The sequence below is a fragment of the Elephas maximus genome, chromosome 4 (genome assembly GCF_024166365.1).
Source record: "Elephas maximus indicus isolate mEleMax1 chromosome 4, mEleMax1 primary haplotype, whole genome shotgun sequence".
Taxonomy (NCBI): domain Eukaryota; kingdom Metazoa; phylum Chordata; class Mammalia; order Proboscidea; family Elephantidae; genus Elephas; species Elephas maximus.
Genome location: NC_064822.1, coordinates 93,161,974 through 93,180,331, shown reverse-complemented (window position 1 = coordinate 93,180,331; position 18,358 = coordinate 93,161,974). Strand labels below are relative to the sequence as shown.

At 37.6% G+C, this 18,358-nt stretch overlaps 1 protein-coding gene across 1 annotated transcript in view; it reads left to right on the top strand.

Moving 5' to 3' along the window:
- Positions 1-18,358, top strand: part of CPNE8 (copine 8) — a 268,313-nt gene that overhangs the window by 68,194 nt on the left and 181,761 nt on the right. Inside the window, exons 4-5 of the mRNA XM_049882814.1 lie at positions 6,362-6,465; positions 14,624-14,663. Coding sequence (XP_049738771.1) covers positions 6,362-6,465; positions 14,624-14,663 — 144 coding nt within the window. The remainder of the gene's footprint in view (positions 1-6,361; positions 6,466-14,623; positions 14,664-18,358) is intronic.

Genomic DNA, 18,358 nt, shown 5'->3' with positions numbered 1-18,358 from the left:
ATGCTTGGCATTTCTCAAGCTGAAAGAACTGAAGGGAAAATTCAAGCCTTGAATTGCAATACTTAAGGATTCTACGGGGAAAAATGCTAAACGATGCAGGAAGCATCAACAGAAGATAGAAGGAATACAGACTCACTGAACCAAGAAGAATTGGCCGACATTCAACCATTTCAGGAGGTAGCATATAATGAGGAACTGTTGGTAGTGAAGGAAGAAGTCCAAGCTGCATTGAAGGCATTGGTGAAAAATAAGGCTCCAGGAATTGATGGAATACCAATTGAGGTGATTCAGCAAACAGATGCAGCGCTGGAAGCGCTCACTCGTCTATGCCAAGAAATTTGGAATACAGCTACCTGGTCAACCAACTATAAGATATCCATATTTATGCCTATTCCCAAGAAAGGTGATCCAACTGATTATGGAAATTATCAAACAATATCATTAATATCATAGGCAGGTAAAATTTTGCTGAAGGTCATTCAAAAGTGGCTGTAGCAGTAATCGACAGGGAACTGCCGGAAATTGAGGCCAGTTTCAGAAGAGGACATGGAACCAGGAATATCATTGCTGATGTCAGATGGATCCTGGCTGAAAGCAGAGAATACCAGAAAGATGTTTTCCTGTGTTTTATGGACTATGCAAAGGCCTTTGACTGTGAGGATCATAACAAATTATGGCTAACATTGCGAAGAATGGGAATTCCAGAATACTTCATTGTGCTTATGAGGACCCTGTGTGTAGATCACGAGGCAGTCATTCTAACAGAACAAGAAGATACTACATGATTTAAAGTCAGGAAGGGTGTTCATCGGGGTTGAATCCTTTCATCATACCTATTCAACTTGTTTGCTGAGCAAATAATCCGAGAAGCTGGACTATATGAAGAAAATGAAGCATCAGGATTGGAGGAAGATTCACTAACAACCTGCGTTATGCAGATGACACAACCTTGCTTGCTGAAAGTGAAGAGGACTTGAAGCACTTAGTGATGAAGATCAAAGACCACAGCCTTCGGCATGGATTACACCTCAACATAAAGAAAACAAATATCTTTACAACTGGACCAATAATCAGCATCATAATAAATGGAGGAAAGGTTGAAATTGTCAAGGATTTCATTTTACTTGGATCCACAGTCAACACGTGTGGAAGCAGCAGTCAGCAAATCAGAAGGCACATTGCGTTGGGCAAATCTGCTGCAAGAAACCTCTTTAAAGTGTTCAAAATCAAAGATGTCACCTTGAAGACTAAGGTGCGCCTGACCCAAGCCATGGTGTTTTCAGTTGTTCCATATGCGTGTGAAAGCTGGATGATGAGTAAGAAAGACCGAAGAAGGAACTGATGCCTTTGAATTGTGGTGTGGAGAAGAATATTGAATATACCATGGACTGCCAAAAGAACAAACAAATCTGTTTTGGAAGAAGTGTGACCGGAATTTTCCTTGTAAGCAAGAATGGCAAGAGTACATCTCACATACTTTGGGCATATTGTTAGGAGGGATAAATCCCTGGAGAAGGACATCATCCTTGGTAAAGTAGAAGGCCAGTGAAAAAGAGGAAGACCCTCAACGAAGTGGATTGACACCGTGGCTGCAACAGTGGGATTAAGCATAACAGTGATTGTGAGGAAGGCGCAGAACTGGACAGTGCTTCGTCCTGTTATACATGGGGTCGCTATAAGTTGGAATCGACTTGAGGGCACCTAACAACAACAATGACCTAAGCGTCTTGCAAACTGATTCTTTTTTTTTTTTGAAGATTAGTTGGCAGAAGCCATAGTAAATCTTTGGCATCAATATTTTAAGAAAGCCCAGGACCTTCGCTTTATAATAGATAAGCATTTTTTTTTCTCTTATTCCTATTAAAACAGCAATATTTCCTTGAACTTTAATAAAAGTTAGTTCTTTGATAGGACAGCATATTTGATTGTATAATGCTATTCAGAACCAAAGGTTAACGTTTCCTCATTAGAATTCCAGCGCAGTTGGAGTATAGGCCAAGGGCAAAAAGAAAGATGTAAAGTTTATATTTGTGCGCTATCTTTGAAAGAAGGAATTTCATTTCCCGGTTTCCACCTGCCATAAGATGGAAAAACTTACATTTTTCTAAGACAGAGTGTGAAATAAAAAAAAGAAAAAAAATTTCTGTGGAGTTGATTCTGACTCATAGTGACCCTATGGGACAGAGTGGAGCTGTCACATAGGGTTTCCAAGACTGTAACTTTTACTGAAGCAGACTGCCACGTCTTTCTCCTATGGAGGCAGTTGTGGGTTTGAACCATGACCTTTTGGTTAGCAGCTGAGCACCTAAACGCTGCAACACCAGGGCTCCTCAAAAAGTGTGACATACTGGCTTAAAAGCAGGCAAGAATTGTAGGTCCCGTTTTGGCTGTCTGGACAACTACTATAAAAAAAAACAAAAACAAAAAAAAACAAAACTGACTTAGAGTTTAATAGATTTTGAGAAACCTCTCCCAGACAACATGATATCTAAACTCTTTTGTGTGGAGGACTGTATGAGGTTTTATCGAGGGAGAGGGTTATGAATACTTTGACTTATCGTATTGCAAGAATGTATATCATCTGATGTAACTATATACTAGGATGTTGTTGTTGTTAGGTTCTGGCGGTTCCCTCGTAGTGATGCTGTGTACAGCAGAAAGAAACACTGTCAGTCCTGTGCCATCCTCACAATCTTTCCTATATTTGAGCCCGTTGTTGCAGCCACTGCATCAGTACATCTTGTTCAAGGTCTTCCTCTTTTTCGCTGACCCTCACTAAGCATGATATCCTTCTCCAGGGACTGAATCCCTCCTGATAGCATGTCCAAAGTACGTGAGATGAAATCTCACCATCCTAGTTTGTAAAGAGCATTCTGGCTGTACTTCTTCCAAAACAGATTTGTTTATTCTACTGGTAGTCATGGTATATTCAATATTCTTTGTGAACACTGTAATTCAAAGGCATCAGTTCTTCCTTGATCTTTCTTATTCATTGTCTAGCTTTCAAATGCATGTGAAAAGATAAAAAATAACATGGCTTGGGTGAGGCATACCTTAGTCCTCAAAGTTACATCTTTGCTTTTTGTGTGTGTGTGTGTTTGTCATGGATTGAATTATGACCCCCCCAAAATGTATGTATCAACTTGGTTAGGCCGTGATTCCCGGTATTCTGTGGTTGTCCTCCATTTTGTGATTGTAATTTATGTTAAAGAGGATTAGGGTGGTATTATAACACCCTTATCAGGTCACATCCCTGATCTAATGTACAGGGAGTTTCCCTGGGGTGTGACCTGCACCACCTTTTCTCTCTCAAGAGATAAAAGGAAAGGGAAACAGGCAGAGCTGGGAACCTCATACCACCAAGAAAGCAGCGCAGGGAGCAGAGCATGTCCTTTGGACCTGAGGTTCCTGCGCTGAGATGCTCCCAGACCAAGGGAAGACTAACAACAAGGACCTCCCTCCAGAACCTACAGAAAGAAAGCTTTCCCCTGGTGCTGGTGCCCTGAATTTGGACTTCCAGTCCACTGGACTGTGAGAGAATAAAGTTCTTTTTGTAAAAGCCGCCCACTTGTGGTATTTCTGTTATAGCAGCCCTAGATGACCAAGACACTGTTTAAACCTTTTATTGAGTTCTCATAATAGTGGTCCCATACAATATTTGTCCTTTCGCGACTGACTGATTTAACTCAGCATAATGCCTTCCAGATTCATCCGTGTTTATGAGGTGTTTCGCAGATAAACAAGTTATGATATATTCACACACTGGAATACTACGCAACGATAAAGAACAATGATGAGTTCACGAGACAACATTGCTTTTTAACACTTCAAAGAGGTCTTTTGCAACAGATTTGCCCAATGCAGTATGTTATTGATTTCTTGACTGCTGCTTCCGTGGGTGTTGATTATGGATGCAAGTAAAATGAAATCCTTGACAGCTTCAGTCTTTTCTCCATTTATCATGATGTTGCTTATTGGTACTGTTGGGAGAATTTTTGTTTTATGTTGAGGCGTAATACATATTGAAGGCTGTAGTCTTTGATCTTCTTTGGTAAGTTCTTCAAGTCCTCTTCAGTTTCAGCAAGCAAGGTTCTGTCATCTGCATATCACTTCAGGTTGTTAATGAGTCTTCCTCCAATCCTGATGCCATGTTCTTTTTCGTATAGTCCAACTTCTGAGATTATTTGCTCAGAATAGAGATTGAATAAGCATGGTGAAGGGGTACAACCCTTGATGCACACCTTTCCTGACTTAAAACCATGCAGTATCCTCTTGTTCTGTTTAAACAACCGCCTCTTGGTATATGTACAGGTTCCTCTGGAATTCTCATTTTTCGCAATGTTATCCATAAATTTTTGTGATTCACACAGTTGAATGCTTTTGCATAGTCAATAAAATACAGGTAACACATCTTTCTGGTATTCTCTGCTTTCCACCAAAATCCATCTGACATCAGGAACGAAATCCCTTGCTCCAAATCCTCTTCTGAAACTGGCTTGAATTTCTGACAGTTCGCTGTCCATATACTGCTGCAACCCTTTGTGAATTATCTTCAGCAACACTTCACTTGCGTATGATATTAATGGTATAATTTAATAATGTGATATTTCTATATTCTGTTGGATCATCTTTCTTTGGAGTAGACACAAATATAGATCCCTTCTAGTTAGTTGGCTAGGTAGTTGTCCTTCAGATTTCTTGGCACAGATGAGTGAGTGCCTCCAGCATTGCATCTGTTTGTTGAAACATCTCAAGTGGTATTCTGTCAATTTCTGGAGCCTTGGTTTCTCCAGTACCTTCAATGCAGCTTGGACTTCGTCCTTCTGTACCATTGGTTCTTGATCATATGCTGTCTTCTGAAGTCGTTGAATGTCGACCAGTTCTTTTTGGTATAGTGACTCCTTCCACCTTCCCTTTGTGCTTCTTGGGTTGTCCAATATCTTGCCCATATAACCCTTCAATATTATAACTCTAGCTTGAATTTTTTCTTCAGTTCTTTCAGCTTGAGAGATACCAAGTGCATTCTTTTGTGTTGGTTTTCTAACTCCTGGTCTTTGCACATTTCATTATAATATTTTACTCTGTCTTCTTGAGCTGCCCTTTGAAATCTATTCAGCTCTTTTACGTTGTCATTTCTTTTGTTCACTTTAGCTACCCTATGTTGAAGAACAAGTTTCGGGGTCTCTTCTGACATCCATTTTGGTCTTCTTTCTTTTCTGTCTTTTTAATGACCTTTTGCTTTCTTCATGTATGATATTCTTTATATCATCCCACAACTCATCTTGTCTTTGGTCATTAGTGTTCAGTATGCCAAATCTATTTTTGAGATGGTCTCTAAATTCAGGTGGGATATACTCAAGGTCATACTTTGGCCCTTGTGGACTCGTTTTAATTTTCTTCAGCTTCAGCTTGATCTTGCGTATGAGCAACTGATGGTCTGCTCCACAGTGGGCCCCTGGTCTTGTTATGACTGATGATATTGAGCTTCTCCGTTGTCTCTTTTTGCGGATGTAGTCGATTTGATTCCTGTGTATTTCATCTGGTGATGCCTACGTGTATAGTCACCATTTCTGTTGCTGAAAAAAAAGCATTTCCAATAAATAAGACATTGGTCTTGCAAAATTCTATTATGTGATCTCAGGCCTCATTTCTATCCCCAAGGCCATATTTTCCAACTATTGATCGTTCTTTTTTTTTTTTTTTCAACTTTTGTGTTATAAACTAGGTTAGGAGAAATAATTTATGATTAATTCAAAATGAAGGTGGAAATAACTTCTTTTGATTAGTAGGGAATTTGACTTTCAAGTTATTTGAACAAGTTTACAAAACCCAGTGCCCTCGAGTCGATTCTGACTCATAGTGACCCTATAGGACAGAGTAGAACTGCCCCATAGAGTTTCCAAGGAGCGCCTCAAGTTTAGCTTGTTATTTATATTATTTGGATTTTGAGGAGAAGCAGATTATCTAGTAAAAGTTGAGTGAACTCAAGTCTTATTTCCTTACTTGCCTGAGTGAATTAGATGGATGATTGATCTCTAAAAACTTTTTTTAAGAGCTTTATTTATGAAACCATTTAAATGTTTACTGTTTGTGTTTTAAAGGAATTATATTGGAAACCCTGGTGGCATAATGTTTAAGTGCTATGGCTGCTAACCAAAAAGTTAGCAGTTTGAATCCACCAGGGGCTCCTTGGAAACTCTATGGGGTAGTTCTACTCTGTCCTATAGGGTTGCTATAAGTCGGAATCGACTCGACGGCAGTGAGTTTGAGTGATACTTATACTAAGTATTATTCTTGTAATAAATAACTATGCAAGGCTTGATTTTAATCTTTCTCTCTCTCTTTCTTATTCTCTCAACAGTTTGGAAGAACTGAAGTAATTGATAATACTTTAAATCCTGATTTTGTGAGAAAATTTATTCTGGACTACTTTTTTGAAGAAAGAGAGAATCTTCGTTTTGACTTGTAAGTTCTAGTAAAGCTTGCATTTTATAAAATTGAATTTTATAGGTAATTTTAGAAATATCAGGATGGGTCCTATGGTTGCACTGAATCCTAGATTATATTGGCAGGAAACTGAATTAGTTCTATTCCAAGTGTTGCTTGAGTACTCATCTGCATTCCATTGCATTTTTAGATTCTCTGCTACATGCTTGTTGAAGAAATAGTGAACAATTTAACCAAGTAGAAATGCTGTGCAGAATATATAGAAGTTCTATCAAACCATCCCACGCTTAAATAGGTTTCTTATAAATTCTACGTATACTCCAAGGTGCCTCAGCCACTCCCATGGCTCATGTCTCTCAATTCTTTAAGTTTCTGTAAGCTGTTCAATAGCATCTTTGTGGATCTCTGTGTAGATATGGGTTCCTTTTATCCCTTGTTGTTAGTTGCCGTTTTGTCAGCGCTGATTCCTGGTGACCTTATATACTACAGAATGAAATGTTTCACTGTCTTATGCCATCTTCATGATCTGTAATATGTTTGAGCCCATTGGTGTGGCTATTTTATCCCTTACCTGTTGCCTTTGAGCCCATTCCACCTCATGAAGACCCCATGTGTTTCAGGGTAGAAGTGTACTCCATAGGGTTTTCAATGGCTCACTAGTTTTCAGATGGTAAAGTGCTTGACTGCTAACCCAAAGGCTGGAGGTTAGAGCCCACCCAGAGGTACCTAGGAAGACAGGCCTGGCGATCTGCTTCTGCTGGGTAACAGCCTTGAAAACTCTATGGAACACAGTTCTACTGTGACGTACATGGGGTCATCATAAGTCAGAACTGACTCAAGGACAACTAACAATATAAAATCTTACGGAAGTAGATTGATCACCAGACCTTCCTTCTGTGGTATGGCTGGGTGGCCCTGTTTTTGTTAGGCACTATCTAATCTAATCTTCCCTGGGTGTTAGAGCCAGCATTTTAAATATTCTTGTTACTTTGATTCTGAATCAGACATATTCAAGGATTATCTTTAAAGTCAATTCCCTGTCCATAGAGAACACTGGAGTCAGTCTGTTTATAAGGTATTTTGAATTATGTAATTTTTGTTCCACAAAGATGAATTGTGGTGATTGTTGAAGTATCTGGATACTGTTAAAAGGAAATTCTGTTGGGGGAAAAGTATACTGCTGACTTTTGGTTGGCAGCCTGAGCTCTTAACCATTGCACTGCCAGAGCTCCACTGTTTATTATAGTATTTATTTAATTTATCAAAATACAAGTCATCCTTGACTTACGATGGGGCCCCATTCCCACGACTCTGTTGTAAGTTGATTCTGATGTAAGTCGATCACTTTTTTTTTTTAGTTTTCATTATTATTGCCTTTTATTATCAGAATCTTTATAAATCCTGCCTTTGAACATTTGTGAGTGAACATCTGAGGACATCAGCAGATTACTCACTGCAACATTGTACATAGTAAAGATTACTAATGACACTATGTACCAAAAAAAACAAAAAAAAAACCCAAGAGGTCATGAGTACGGTTTGTCATAGCTTAAATACATGGTAAATCGGGGACTAGCTATAACTAAAAGGAGTTTATGAATATCACAAATACTAAAAAAGATAAATATCTTATTTTAAACAGCTGAAAAAATAGTGTACCATGCTACTACAATTTATACTTTTTTTATAATAAAAGCTATCAATATTTGAAAAAGTCACAATTTACTTTATAATATACAAAAATGTTATCGTGTTAATAGTCTAACTTCTCATTTTCTACTAAAATATATCCCATAAAATAATCTCCAGTGCTTCTGTTTAAAAAAAGCAGAATTTTTGTACCAGGCCCTTTCCTTTGAGAGTTAGAGGAGTACTAAGTATTCATTATATTTATCAAATGTCATGGATTGAATTGTGTCCCCGCCAAAATATGTGTCAACTTGGTTAGGCCATGATTCCCAGTATTGTGTGGTTCTCCTCCATTTTGTGATTGATATAATTTTCACGTATGTTGTAAATCCTAATCTCTGCCTGTGGTTAATGAGGCAAGATTGGATTATGTTGAAGAGGAGTAGGGTGGAATGTAACACCCTTGCTCAGGTCTCATCCCTGATCCAATGTAAAAGGAGTTTCCCTGGGGTGTGGCCTGCCCACCTTTTATCTAACAAGAGATAAAAGGAAAGGGAGTGGCCAGAGAGTTGGGGACCTCATACCACCAAGAAACAGCACAGGGAGCAGTGTGTGTCCTTTGGACCCGGGATTCTGATGTGGAGAAGATCCTAGTCCAGGGCAAGACTGATGACAAGGGCCTTCCTCCAGAGCTGACAGAGAAAAAATCTTCCCCTGGAGCTGACGCCCTGAATCTCGACTTCTAGCCTACTAGACTATGAGAGAATAAATTTCTCTTTGTTAAGACCATCCGCTTGTGGTATTTCTGTTATAGCAGCACTAGATAACTAAGACATTGAACAATATTTATTATGTCCCCATTTGGTTCTGCTTAGAAACTGCTTTCCAAATAATAAAGATGAGGCTTCTGAGAAGAAAACCTGATGTATAATGTAATGCGTTCATAACTGCATTTATCATGGAGGGTATATACAATATTGTTATTCAAAACAAACATATGAAACAAGGAGAATGCACTTAATTCTCCCATTGTTTAGGGCCTTCATTGCACTTGTTTTTAAGAATTTTTCTTCTTTCACACCAGCATGGTGCACCATTAATTTTTATCCTTAAGTAGCCACTATTTCATGATTATTTGTTCTTTCTCTCTCCCTCCCTTTTTCATTCATCTGTACTGTTTTCTCTCATTTAAAAGTGATACATATTTACTATATACCTTAAGTTATATAGGCAATTAAAAATTAAAAGTTTCCTTTGATCCTTATTCAAAAAAAAAAATGGAAATGATTCAGTGTACCATATTTTACGCAAATAACGCCTGCCTTCTACATTTGTTTGCCAACCATGCTGTTCCCCCACAAGGTATTTTTGTAAGCACTGCTATACCAATACTTTTTTAAATGTTGCTGTAAGAAAATTAGCATAGGGTACTTATGAAAATACCTCGCAGGGAGAGAGCACAGTTGGCAAACAGAAGGTGTGCATTATCTGTGTAAAAATACGGCACTTGCAGATATTTTCTTTAAAATTACAATAAAAATCGTATGAGAATCTAATGTTAGGATATGAGAATCTCAGTAAATATTTTTTCCAGTAACTTGTATTTTTCAGTATCTTTCTATGCCACTAAATACACATAAAAAGAAAAACCAAATCTATTACTGTTAGGTCAATTCCAACTCATAGCAACCCTATAGGAAAAAGTAGAACTGCCCCACAGGGTTTTCAAGGATTGGTTGGTAGATTTGAACTGCTGACCTTTTGGTTAGCAGCTGTAGCTCTTAACCAGTGCACCAATATATCTCATCGATTTTAATGGCTGTATAGTTTCCATTGTTCAAAACAAATACAATTTATTCAACCAAACATTTTCTTATGGACATTTTGGCTGGTTCCATTTTTACTATTATATAAATGTAATCCTGCAGTGAGTATTCTTATATGCAGATCTCAAATCTTTTATTTTATTTTTTTGGAGGATAAATTATTCAGGGAGCCCTGGTGGCCTCAGTGGCTAAGCATTCGGCTGCTAACCAAAAGGTTGGTAGTCAAACCCACCAGCTGCTCCACGGTAGAAAGATGTGGCAATATGTTTCCATAAAAATTACAGCCTTGGAAACTCCATGGGGCAGTTCTACTCTGTCCTGTAGTCGCTGTGAGTCAAAATCAGCTTGACGGCAGCAGGGTTTAGATTTGGTTTAAATTATTCAGAATCAAATGTTAGGATACAAGGGTTTGGACAAACCCACTGACTGGTTCTAATCTTTGAGACCAACTTAGAATTCCTATAAGCTTTATTACTTTTCTGAACTCCTGGTCTGGTTTTTAGCTCCGGTTTTTAGAACCATCCCTCTGTTTTGTTTTCGCTGTGTGCCCTGTCACCACCATGAGCACCTCCTCCTAGGTCACTGTATTTACCTTGTTTTGCCACACCATTGCCTCACTTTGACCCTCCTTGTTCTGGTTTCTTCCACCCATGGCCTACTCAAGATTCATCACCTGATACTCATAATTATTAATGGTGCTTTCAGAAGGATGATAGCAGCCAAATGTTAGACAATAAGAGCAGCAAACATTGAGAGAGCTGAACTAGTCATTGTACAGAAGAGAGAAAGCAAAAGAAAGATTTCATGTACAGAGGCTTCTTACACAGAGGGTAGTGATCGCTTTGTCATCTCTGCTGAAGAGGAGGCTATGGAAGCTAATGGACTTTAAGTACTACTAAGAGTAGTAGAGTGTCCAGTTCAAGAAATGAACACTCAGTGCTGGTCAGGTCTCATTTAAATATGATGTCTATGTCAGTGAATGGCATTTCAAGAATCATTTTGACAAATTAGTGAATCCAGAGGACCATAAGTTAGGTTAGGGAGACACCGGATATTTATATCAGATGCTTGACAAGCTTACTAGAAATGTTTGATATGGGAAGGAATTTAGATAGGGCATTGATAGAAATTAAGGTACTTCTCTAGTGTTTAATGATGAATCAGCAGTGTTGTTTAATTTCACCTGTGGATGTTTCAGAGAAATAAAAACAAATCAGAAAACAAAATTTCAATACATTGCGTTGTGGGAATATGGAACGAAGGCATATATAAGGGATTTAATACATTTCAGTTGCTAATATATTCCAGTTTATTAATCAATGAAATGATTACAGAAGCTCATGAAGCTAGAGAGTATATATTTTGTGAACACAGACAAGAAGAGGCAATTCTGTGATAACAATGCTACCACTAAGTCATTTCATTCTCACATTTAGTCATGTTTAATTCACCAATTTTATGAAGTGGTGTTACCTAATGAGCACCAATAAAGGGTTAATTAGTCTAGATTTGACTTACCTAGCAAGTTATTTTCCTCCCTGATAAATGGTGATAATTTTGAGATGTATGATATTATTATAACCTGTTTTTGAAGGGTCTTCACACTTTGGGAGAAAATAAGTAGTTTTATTTCTTCCAATGTTTTCTCAACACTCAATACCAGTTTTCTCCATTGGTTAAGGTCTCCCATAACAATGTCAAGATCTAATTTTATGACTTTTCAGCTGCTTTCATTTATTAGAACATTTCATTTTGTTAATTGTTAGGTACTCTTTAAAATTTAATGTCAGATTTAAATCAGAGCTCTTCACTTCCTTCCCCTCCCTCCAGTTGGAGGCATTGTTCCAGCAACTTGCGGAAGAGAAGGGGAGCAGAAGATCAAAAAGACAGGGGATTTGGAGGTGGAGAGGTGGGTCTCCCACCTTCTGACATCTCTAGACCTTTTGTGGTCAAGTACCTTGCCTGTCTTGCTCATTGTAGAGGAGAGACTAAAAAAGACATTGTTTCCATGTTCCTTAGCTCTTAGGAAGCACTTTCCAGAGCTTTCATGTTATGTTCTCTTCTGTTGGCAGCCCCAGGGTGGACCTGCAGACAGGCTCTGTAGCTCAGCAGCATCTGATTGGGGAACCAGATGCTGGTCTCATCTTCTTGCAGGCACCATGGATTTCGAGCTCCCTTTCACTTGGCTTTGAGGAAAGAATCTCCTCCCCACTTGCCAAAAGGAGGGGGTAGCCTGTCACCTTATGAGTGCTGCACTCATCATAATGCCAAGGACCAGTTCCAGGCTGTTAGGAGTAGGGTCTGCCCTAAGCCTAGTGACTTACCAGCTGCTCTGAGCTAAGCGAGAGAGAACACTTAGCATCTTTTGTTTTCAGCTTTGGGCTTTTGTTGCAATCTAGAAACAGGAAAAATCCCAATCACCATTTGTTACTCCCTTAGGACCCATCCAAATCAATTACTGCCAATTCAGTACTCTAGATGTTGTTAGCTGCTATTGAGTTGGCCTTGACTCATGGGAACCCCTATGCACGGTGCAGTGAACCACTACCTAGTCCTGTGCTATTCCGATGATCAGTTACAGATCTGACCATTGTAATTTATTGCCTAATTTTTAAGAAGTGGATCACCAGGCCTTTCTTTCTAATCTTCATCTGGAATCTCTTCTGAAACCTGTTTAGCACCATAGCAACACACAAGCCTCTAGTGATATGTGGTGACTACGCATGAGATGCATTGAGCAAGAATTGAAACCGGGTCTGCCACATGGGAGTCAAGAATTATATCACTTAACCACCAATGCCTCTAGTAATAAGTTCTTAATAACAGGATGACATTGTTTACAAAATTCCTGTTAGTAAATTTAGGCACAGTAGTAGAATGCAGCCTCCTGGGGGGAGACAACTGAGCTTCTTGTGTTGCAATGGACTCTGTCTTCCTTAGGGAGAATTTGGCAGTCGTAAACATACACACACATGCACATGTGTGTGCACACACAGTGTATAGTATTTATGTTCTGATTTGTGAGAGTGGGGACCAGAGTAATTGTGATACTTCTAGAAAAGTTAGAAGGAAAATTCCATTAAAAGAAAAAACGTGGTAATTTCAAAGGCATTGTACACCAATATATTAAAGTCTTCAGTAGTAGTGTGTAAATTGCATATTTTTGAGATAATATTTAAAAAAATTGTTAAATGCAGTGAAAGAGCATTATATTTGAAAATACTTAAGCTCTTTGTGATAACAGAACCTTTTTTTTTTTTTTTTTACTTCCTTTAACTAAACTGATCTACACTCAGCATGTTAGTTCTCCTACTTTCTGGAAGACTGTTTCCAGAGTAGATTCTTGAGAAGGAACCAGCAGAGCTATGCTTCACCTTTAATATTGATGCAGTTGCTGATTTCAGTCTCTTCCTTTAAAATTTTTGTCTTGTGTTTTTTTGAAGAAAAAATACTTTTCTTATAGTAACATCTGTAGATCTATAGTATCAAAAAAAAATAAAGAAAAGCAAACAAACCAGTTGCCACGAAGTCAATTCTGACTCATGGCGACCTGTAGGACAGAGTAGAACTGCCCCATAGGGTTTCCATGGATTCAAAATGCCGACCTTTCGGTTAGCAGCAGAACTCTTACCCACTGTACCACCGGGGCTCCAGATCTACGGTAGATATTGGCAAATGGCTGATTTAAAATTCTGGGCTACATCTATGGAGAGTGATCAGAATGTCCTGATGTGAAGGGGAGTAATTTGTAATTCATCTGAGGCAGGTATTTTCATCCCTCAATTATCAAGCTAGTTTGTGGCAAATGTCCTTTGCTAGGGAGTGAGTACGCCTCCCTCTGCCCATCACCAATGCACTCAGTGAACTCTGTTTCTTTGCTTTTTAATGATTGAGTTTTTTTTAAAATGAAAAGACTCTTGTTATGTGTAAGAGAAGACTTTAATTAGCCTTTAATTAAAAAAAGAAAGGCAGTTAATTTTTGGTAGGAAGCTATGCACAAGGAATGTGAATTGGGAGAAAGACAGATTAGTTTGACTGTCAGCGATATCTCCACTTCTACAGACTCTTTAAATTGAGGGACTAAAGTGGCAGTGAGTGATGTCATCCCACTATATATCTAGGAAGTCATTTATTTCCAGCACTAACTGATGAAAACAGAACATATAGCAGTCCTATACAAATGAGTTTCTCTTTCCAAAAAATACATAGTTTTCTTAAGTCTTGTAGTTAGGGAAAAGTAGTATCTTATTACTTTAGTCAATTTTCCAACAATAAATTTTGCATCCATAGTGTTTAAGATATTTAATAAGTATTATAATGGATACCGGTAACAGCCTGTTACCGGGACCTGTTTACGTTTTTTTTTTTAGTATTGAGAGAAGAGAGTTTTTTTTTTTTTTTAGAATTTTGAACTCAGCTGAACAGTATTAGGATACTGTTGATTCACAGAAAAGAGGAATTTTAAACTTATCAAAGAGCAGAATTGATAACTGAAAGTATTAGGACTTCTTCGGTCTATAGAAATAAAAGAACTCAGGGAATATGAATGCTACCATTGGCTTATAGGCCACACAGGTTATGAGAAACATAAATTTGCTAGGTTTTTCTCCCCATTGATTTTTTTTCATTTTTACATTATTTATGTATTTTGAAAAATACTGGTATTTTTCTCTAGCTGTATTTTGTGGAAATAATTTAAATTTTATATTTTAATCTTTTAGGTATGATGTCGATTCAAAGAGCCCCAACTTGTCCAAACATGTAAGTTCATATTTTCATCTTGATTATATACATGAAACTTCGTATTTTATATTTTAATGATGATTATATAATATAAATTATAATATATGATGAACTATGACTAATATTTTTGATGGTTTATTAATATTAAAGTTTTACATCCATAACTTTTCTGGAATGTGATTGCATCATAAAAAATAAATGGCAATTTTGAAGAAACTTAGAATAACATTTTGGAAGAGCTTATTAAAATAAAGATTAAAAAAAAAATTTTTTTTTTTCCAGTGAGTGAAATAGATTTTTTTCCTCCTCCTCCGCCTTCTTTTTTTTTTCCCCCAAAGAAATGATGACAGTTCCCTGTAATGTTTGAAGCTTGATGAGATTAATCAAGTGTGATGAAACAGTGAACCTGTGTCTTTTTGGGAAGCTTTACTTCTGAGAGAATGGGAAGTACTCTGGCGTTAGGTAAAGTGATTTGTTATGCTGCCTTCCTTGTAGTTAATTTGTTCAGTTAATTTGCTCAACACTATTTTTTGAATACCTCCTAATGTTCAGCACCATGATGGCTTCTGAGGCTATAATATGAAAAAAAATTGACATTCTCTGTCCTGAAGTCACTTACAGCCTTTTTAGTTCCTGATCTCCCCTGCTCCCCATTCCTGTTTGGTCACCAGGCAACAATATTACCTGGGGAGGTTTCCAGGTTCAGGAGCAGTAGGGTTGTCAAAGCCAGGTAGATAAAAAGATGGAGATGGGAGGGGAGAGATGAGAGTGTGATATTCTGGCTAAGCACCGGTGGTACAACCCGCCTCTTTATTGACCTTTGCGGTTTGAATTTTTAGGAGGAGAGGCTGAATGGAGGTGAAAACAGCATTCTGAAAGGGCTTCAACTGAGTTCAAAGTATAATCTGAGTACATAGGTGTAGAATTGGCAGATGTGACAGGATTGGGGATAGGCTGGGCTAACATTTGTACCCTGAGGCTCAGGAGCATGAGATTTTTCACTTTTCCATTTTTGTAGGTTGTTAACTAGAATAGATGGGTATGTGGTTTCCAGTGTTGTTTGATGAGAAGGAATGTCATAAGTCAGAGAAGAGTGGGGATTTAAGGGGGGATCACAAGCTAGGAGAAGACATTTGGGGAAACTGGGAGCCTGGCTGTAATTGTAAAAATTACAATTAACTGCCGACTCCTTCATTAAGGGGATTATGGTATTTTTTTTTTTTTTTTTAATGAAGGATAGAGTAGAATCATGTGAAGCAATATTCAAAAAACAGTTCTATCTAGGTGATTGACTTTTCTTCAAATTGGGAAAAAAAAAAAAAGCTCTAATAAGCTCGTTCCTCCCAGCCAGTAAAGTTCATTGCCATTGCCATGCCTCCTTCCTGCTCCGCAGGATAAGATTTATAGCATTGTGAGTTGATGTTTAAAACTTGCTTGCACAACTTTGTATTGTAAGTTTTCTAAATGTCATGGGAAGAATCAGAAAAGGAGTTACATTTTCTAGTCAAAATTGTTTTGTTGCAAGGAAAGAAAATACATTCGTTTATCTCACATGGAGGAGCATCTCATAAATGTGAAGCACAGCTTGTCCTCATCGGAACTGGAGCTGGAAACAGGGACATGGGTCAGGATTGAGATAGCTGTTTTCTCTTTCTGTCTGGGGCCACGTGTTCTCTTGACAGTGTGTGTTCTCTGAGCTTGTACTTCTCTCTGAAGGCCAGTTTTCTCAGTTTATTCCTCATTGTGCCCATGAGAAAATGACCCGAGCCCTGATTGGTAGACTTTCAAGTGTCCGCTATTTCTGAGTATAATTTCTGTGTTTCAGGGATCATAATAACTGGGCAGCTAAGGACTATTTCCAGGGGTTGGAATGAGTGTGAAAGTGGTAACATGTGATCTTTACCAATGTGGTTGGCTAGAGCTCAGGGAAGAGAGTAGTATATAGGTTAGGAAGGTATCTCAAACATGACTAACTATATCTTCTTCAATAATCAGCAATGATATAAATATTATTTATAAGAGATATGCTTCCCTAGAAGCCATGAATTTATATATCTTAAAAAATTCTTATGTAGAAGAGATTTTTTTCCTCCCACAAGAAAAGTTGTAAGTTGCCCCCATCCTAGAAATTCTTATCTTCATTCTACTTTACTCTCATGATATCTCTTTCACTGTCTCATCACCATACTTCTTTAAAGAACAGCCTGGGATTCTATGATAACTTCCTGCCTTTTCATTCCCTCTTCAACTTACTATGTTCTGGTCTTCCCTTCTGCTTAAACTGCTCTCACATAGGTAAGATCAAGATTTAGTGACCTCTTTCCATCCTTTACCTTACTTGACCTCCTCACACTTTTGCACACAATTGATGACTCTGTTCTTGAAATTCTCATCTCCCCTGATTTCCATAGAAAATTTTCCCTTGTTTCTTTTTTCTACCTCTGTTTTAATTCATCTATCATTTTTTCATAGCTTCTCTTATTCCTTAATATTATTGTTTCTCATGTTGTTATTTTCAATTTTCATCTCATCTCAAAATATAAGCTTTAATTGGGAGTTTTCAACCCTTTCCATTCCTTATCTGTAACTCCTGGATATCTATCCATACCTATCCCTCAGCAAGTCCAAGTTTCCATCTGCTTATTAAATAATGCCTAATAGATGTTTCACAGAAGGCTAAAAGTCAAATATATCTAAAGTTCATAATCTTTTCCATCTCAATCTTGCTGCTTGTCTGTATTATCTATCTTGGAAATTATGATTGACACAGTTTAGTTAGTTAGAAAACTTGGATGCATTTTGAACCGTCTTTTTCTGTCACATACACCACATCTAATATTAATTCTAGCAAAGAATTGTTTCTCTTTCTCTCTCCTTCTATTTTCTCTTATGTTACTCTCTTAGTTCATATTTTTATTACCTTTCTCCTGAACTATTGTAGTAGCCTCCTATGGATTTCATAGTCTATATTATCTCACATTTGCAATCTATCATTTACATTATTCTCTGTGTTATATTAAATGTATTTAGAAGACAAGTCAAATTACTTAATAAGCACCTAAGCTGGGTGAAGACTGTAAAAAAAAAAAAAAAGGGGTGGGGGAGTAGGACATGTGTTTTTGAACAGTTCCAAGAATTACCTTGAATTTTTCCAAAACTGCCTTTAATATTTGTTAGAAATTAATAAAGTATCCAAGTACAGATTTGAGATAAGAGCACATATAACTTATTCAACCAAAAAGGAATTCATGAGGCATTTGAGAGATCAGAGGAGCCAGTAAACAAGCAAAGTCTATTCCCTGAAGATATTAAGAGTATGATTGTCTGTCTGCCTGCCTATTTTGCAAACTGAAATGTAAACTGGAACCTTTTAGGAAAGACTGATAAGTGCCCAGGCACTTATCTTCTACAAAAGGGATTTTGTAGCAAGAGAGACTCCTTGAATTAGCCATAATAAAATATTTTTTTCTTCATTTTCATTTCTGGTAATTAAGAGCAAAACTTTTTTCAAGATGACTTCATTTGCTTTTCAGTACTAAAAGATCTTGGATCAATTTTTTATATTCTTGGGAAAAGTGGAGCTATAATATTGAATTGTACCTTGCATTTCTAATATTGCAAGTGAATATGAAGGGAGTGGGACACAAAGAAACGGCATCACTTTAGTTGTTTCTGTTGAGGGTCAGAAAGTTTTCAGTGGGAAAGCATTTTAC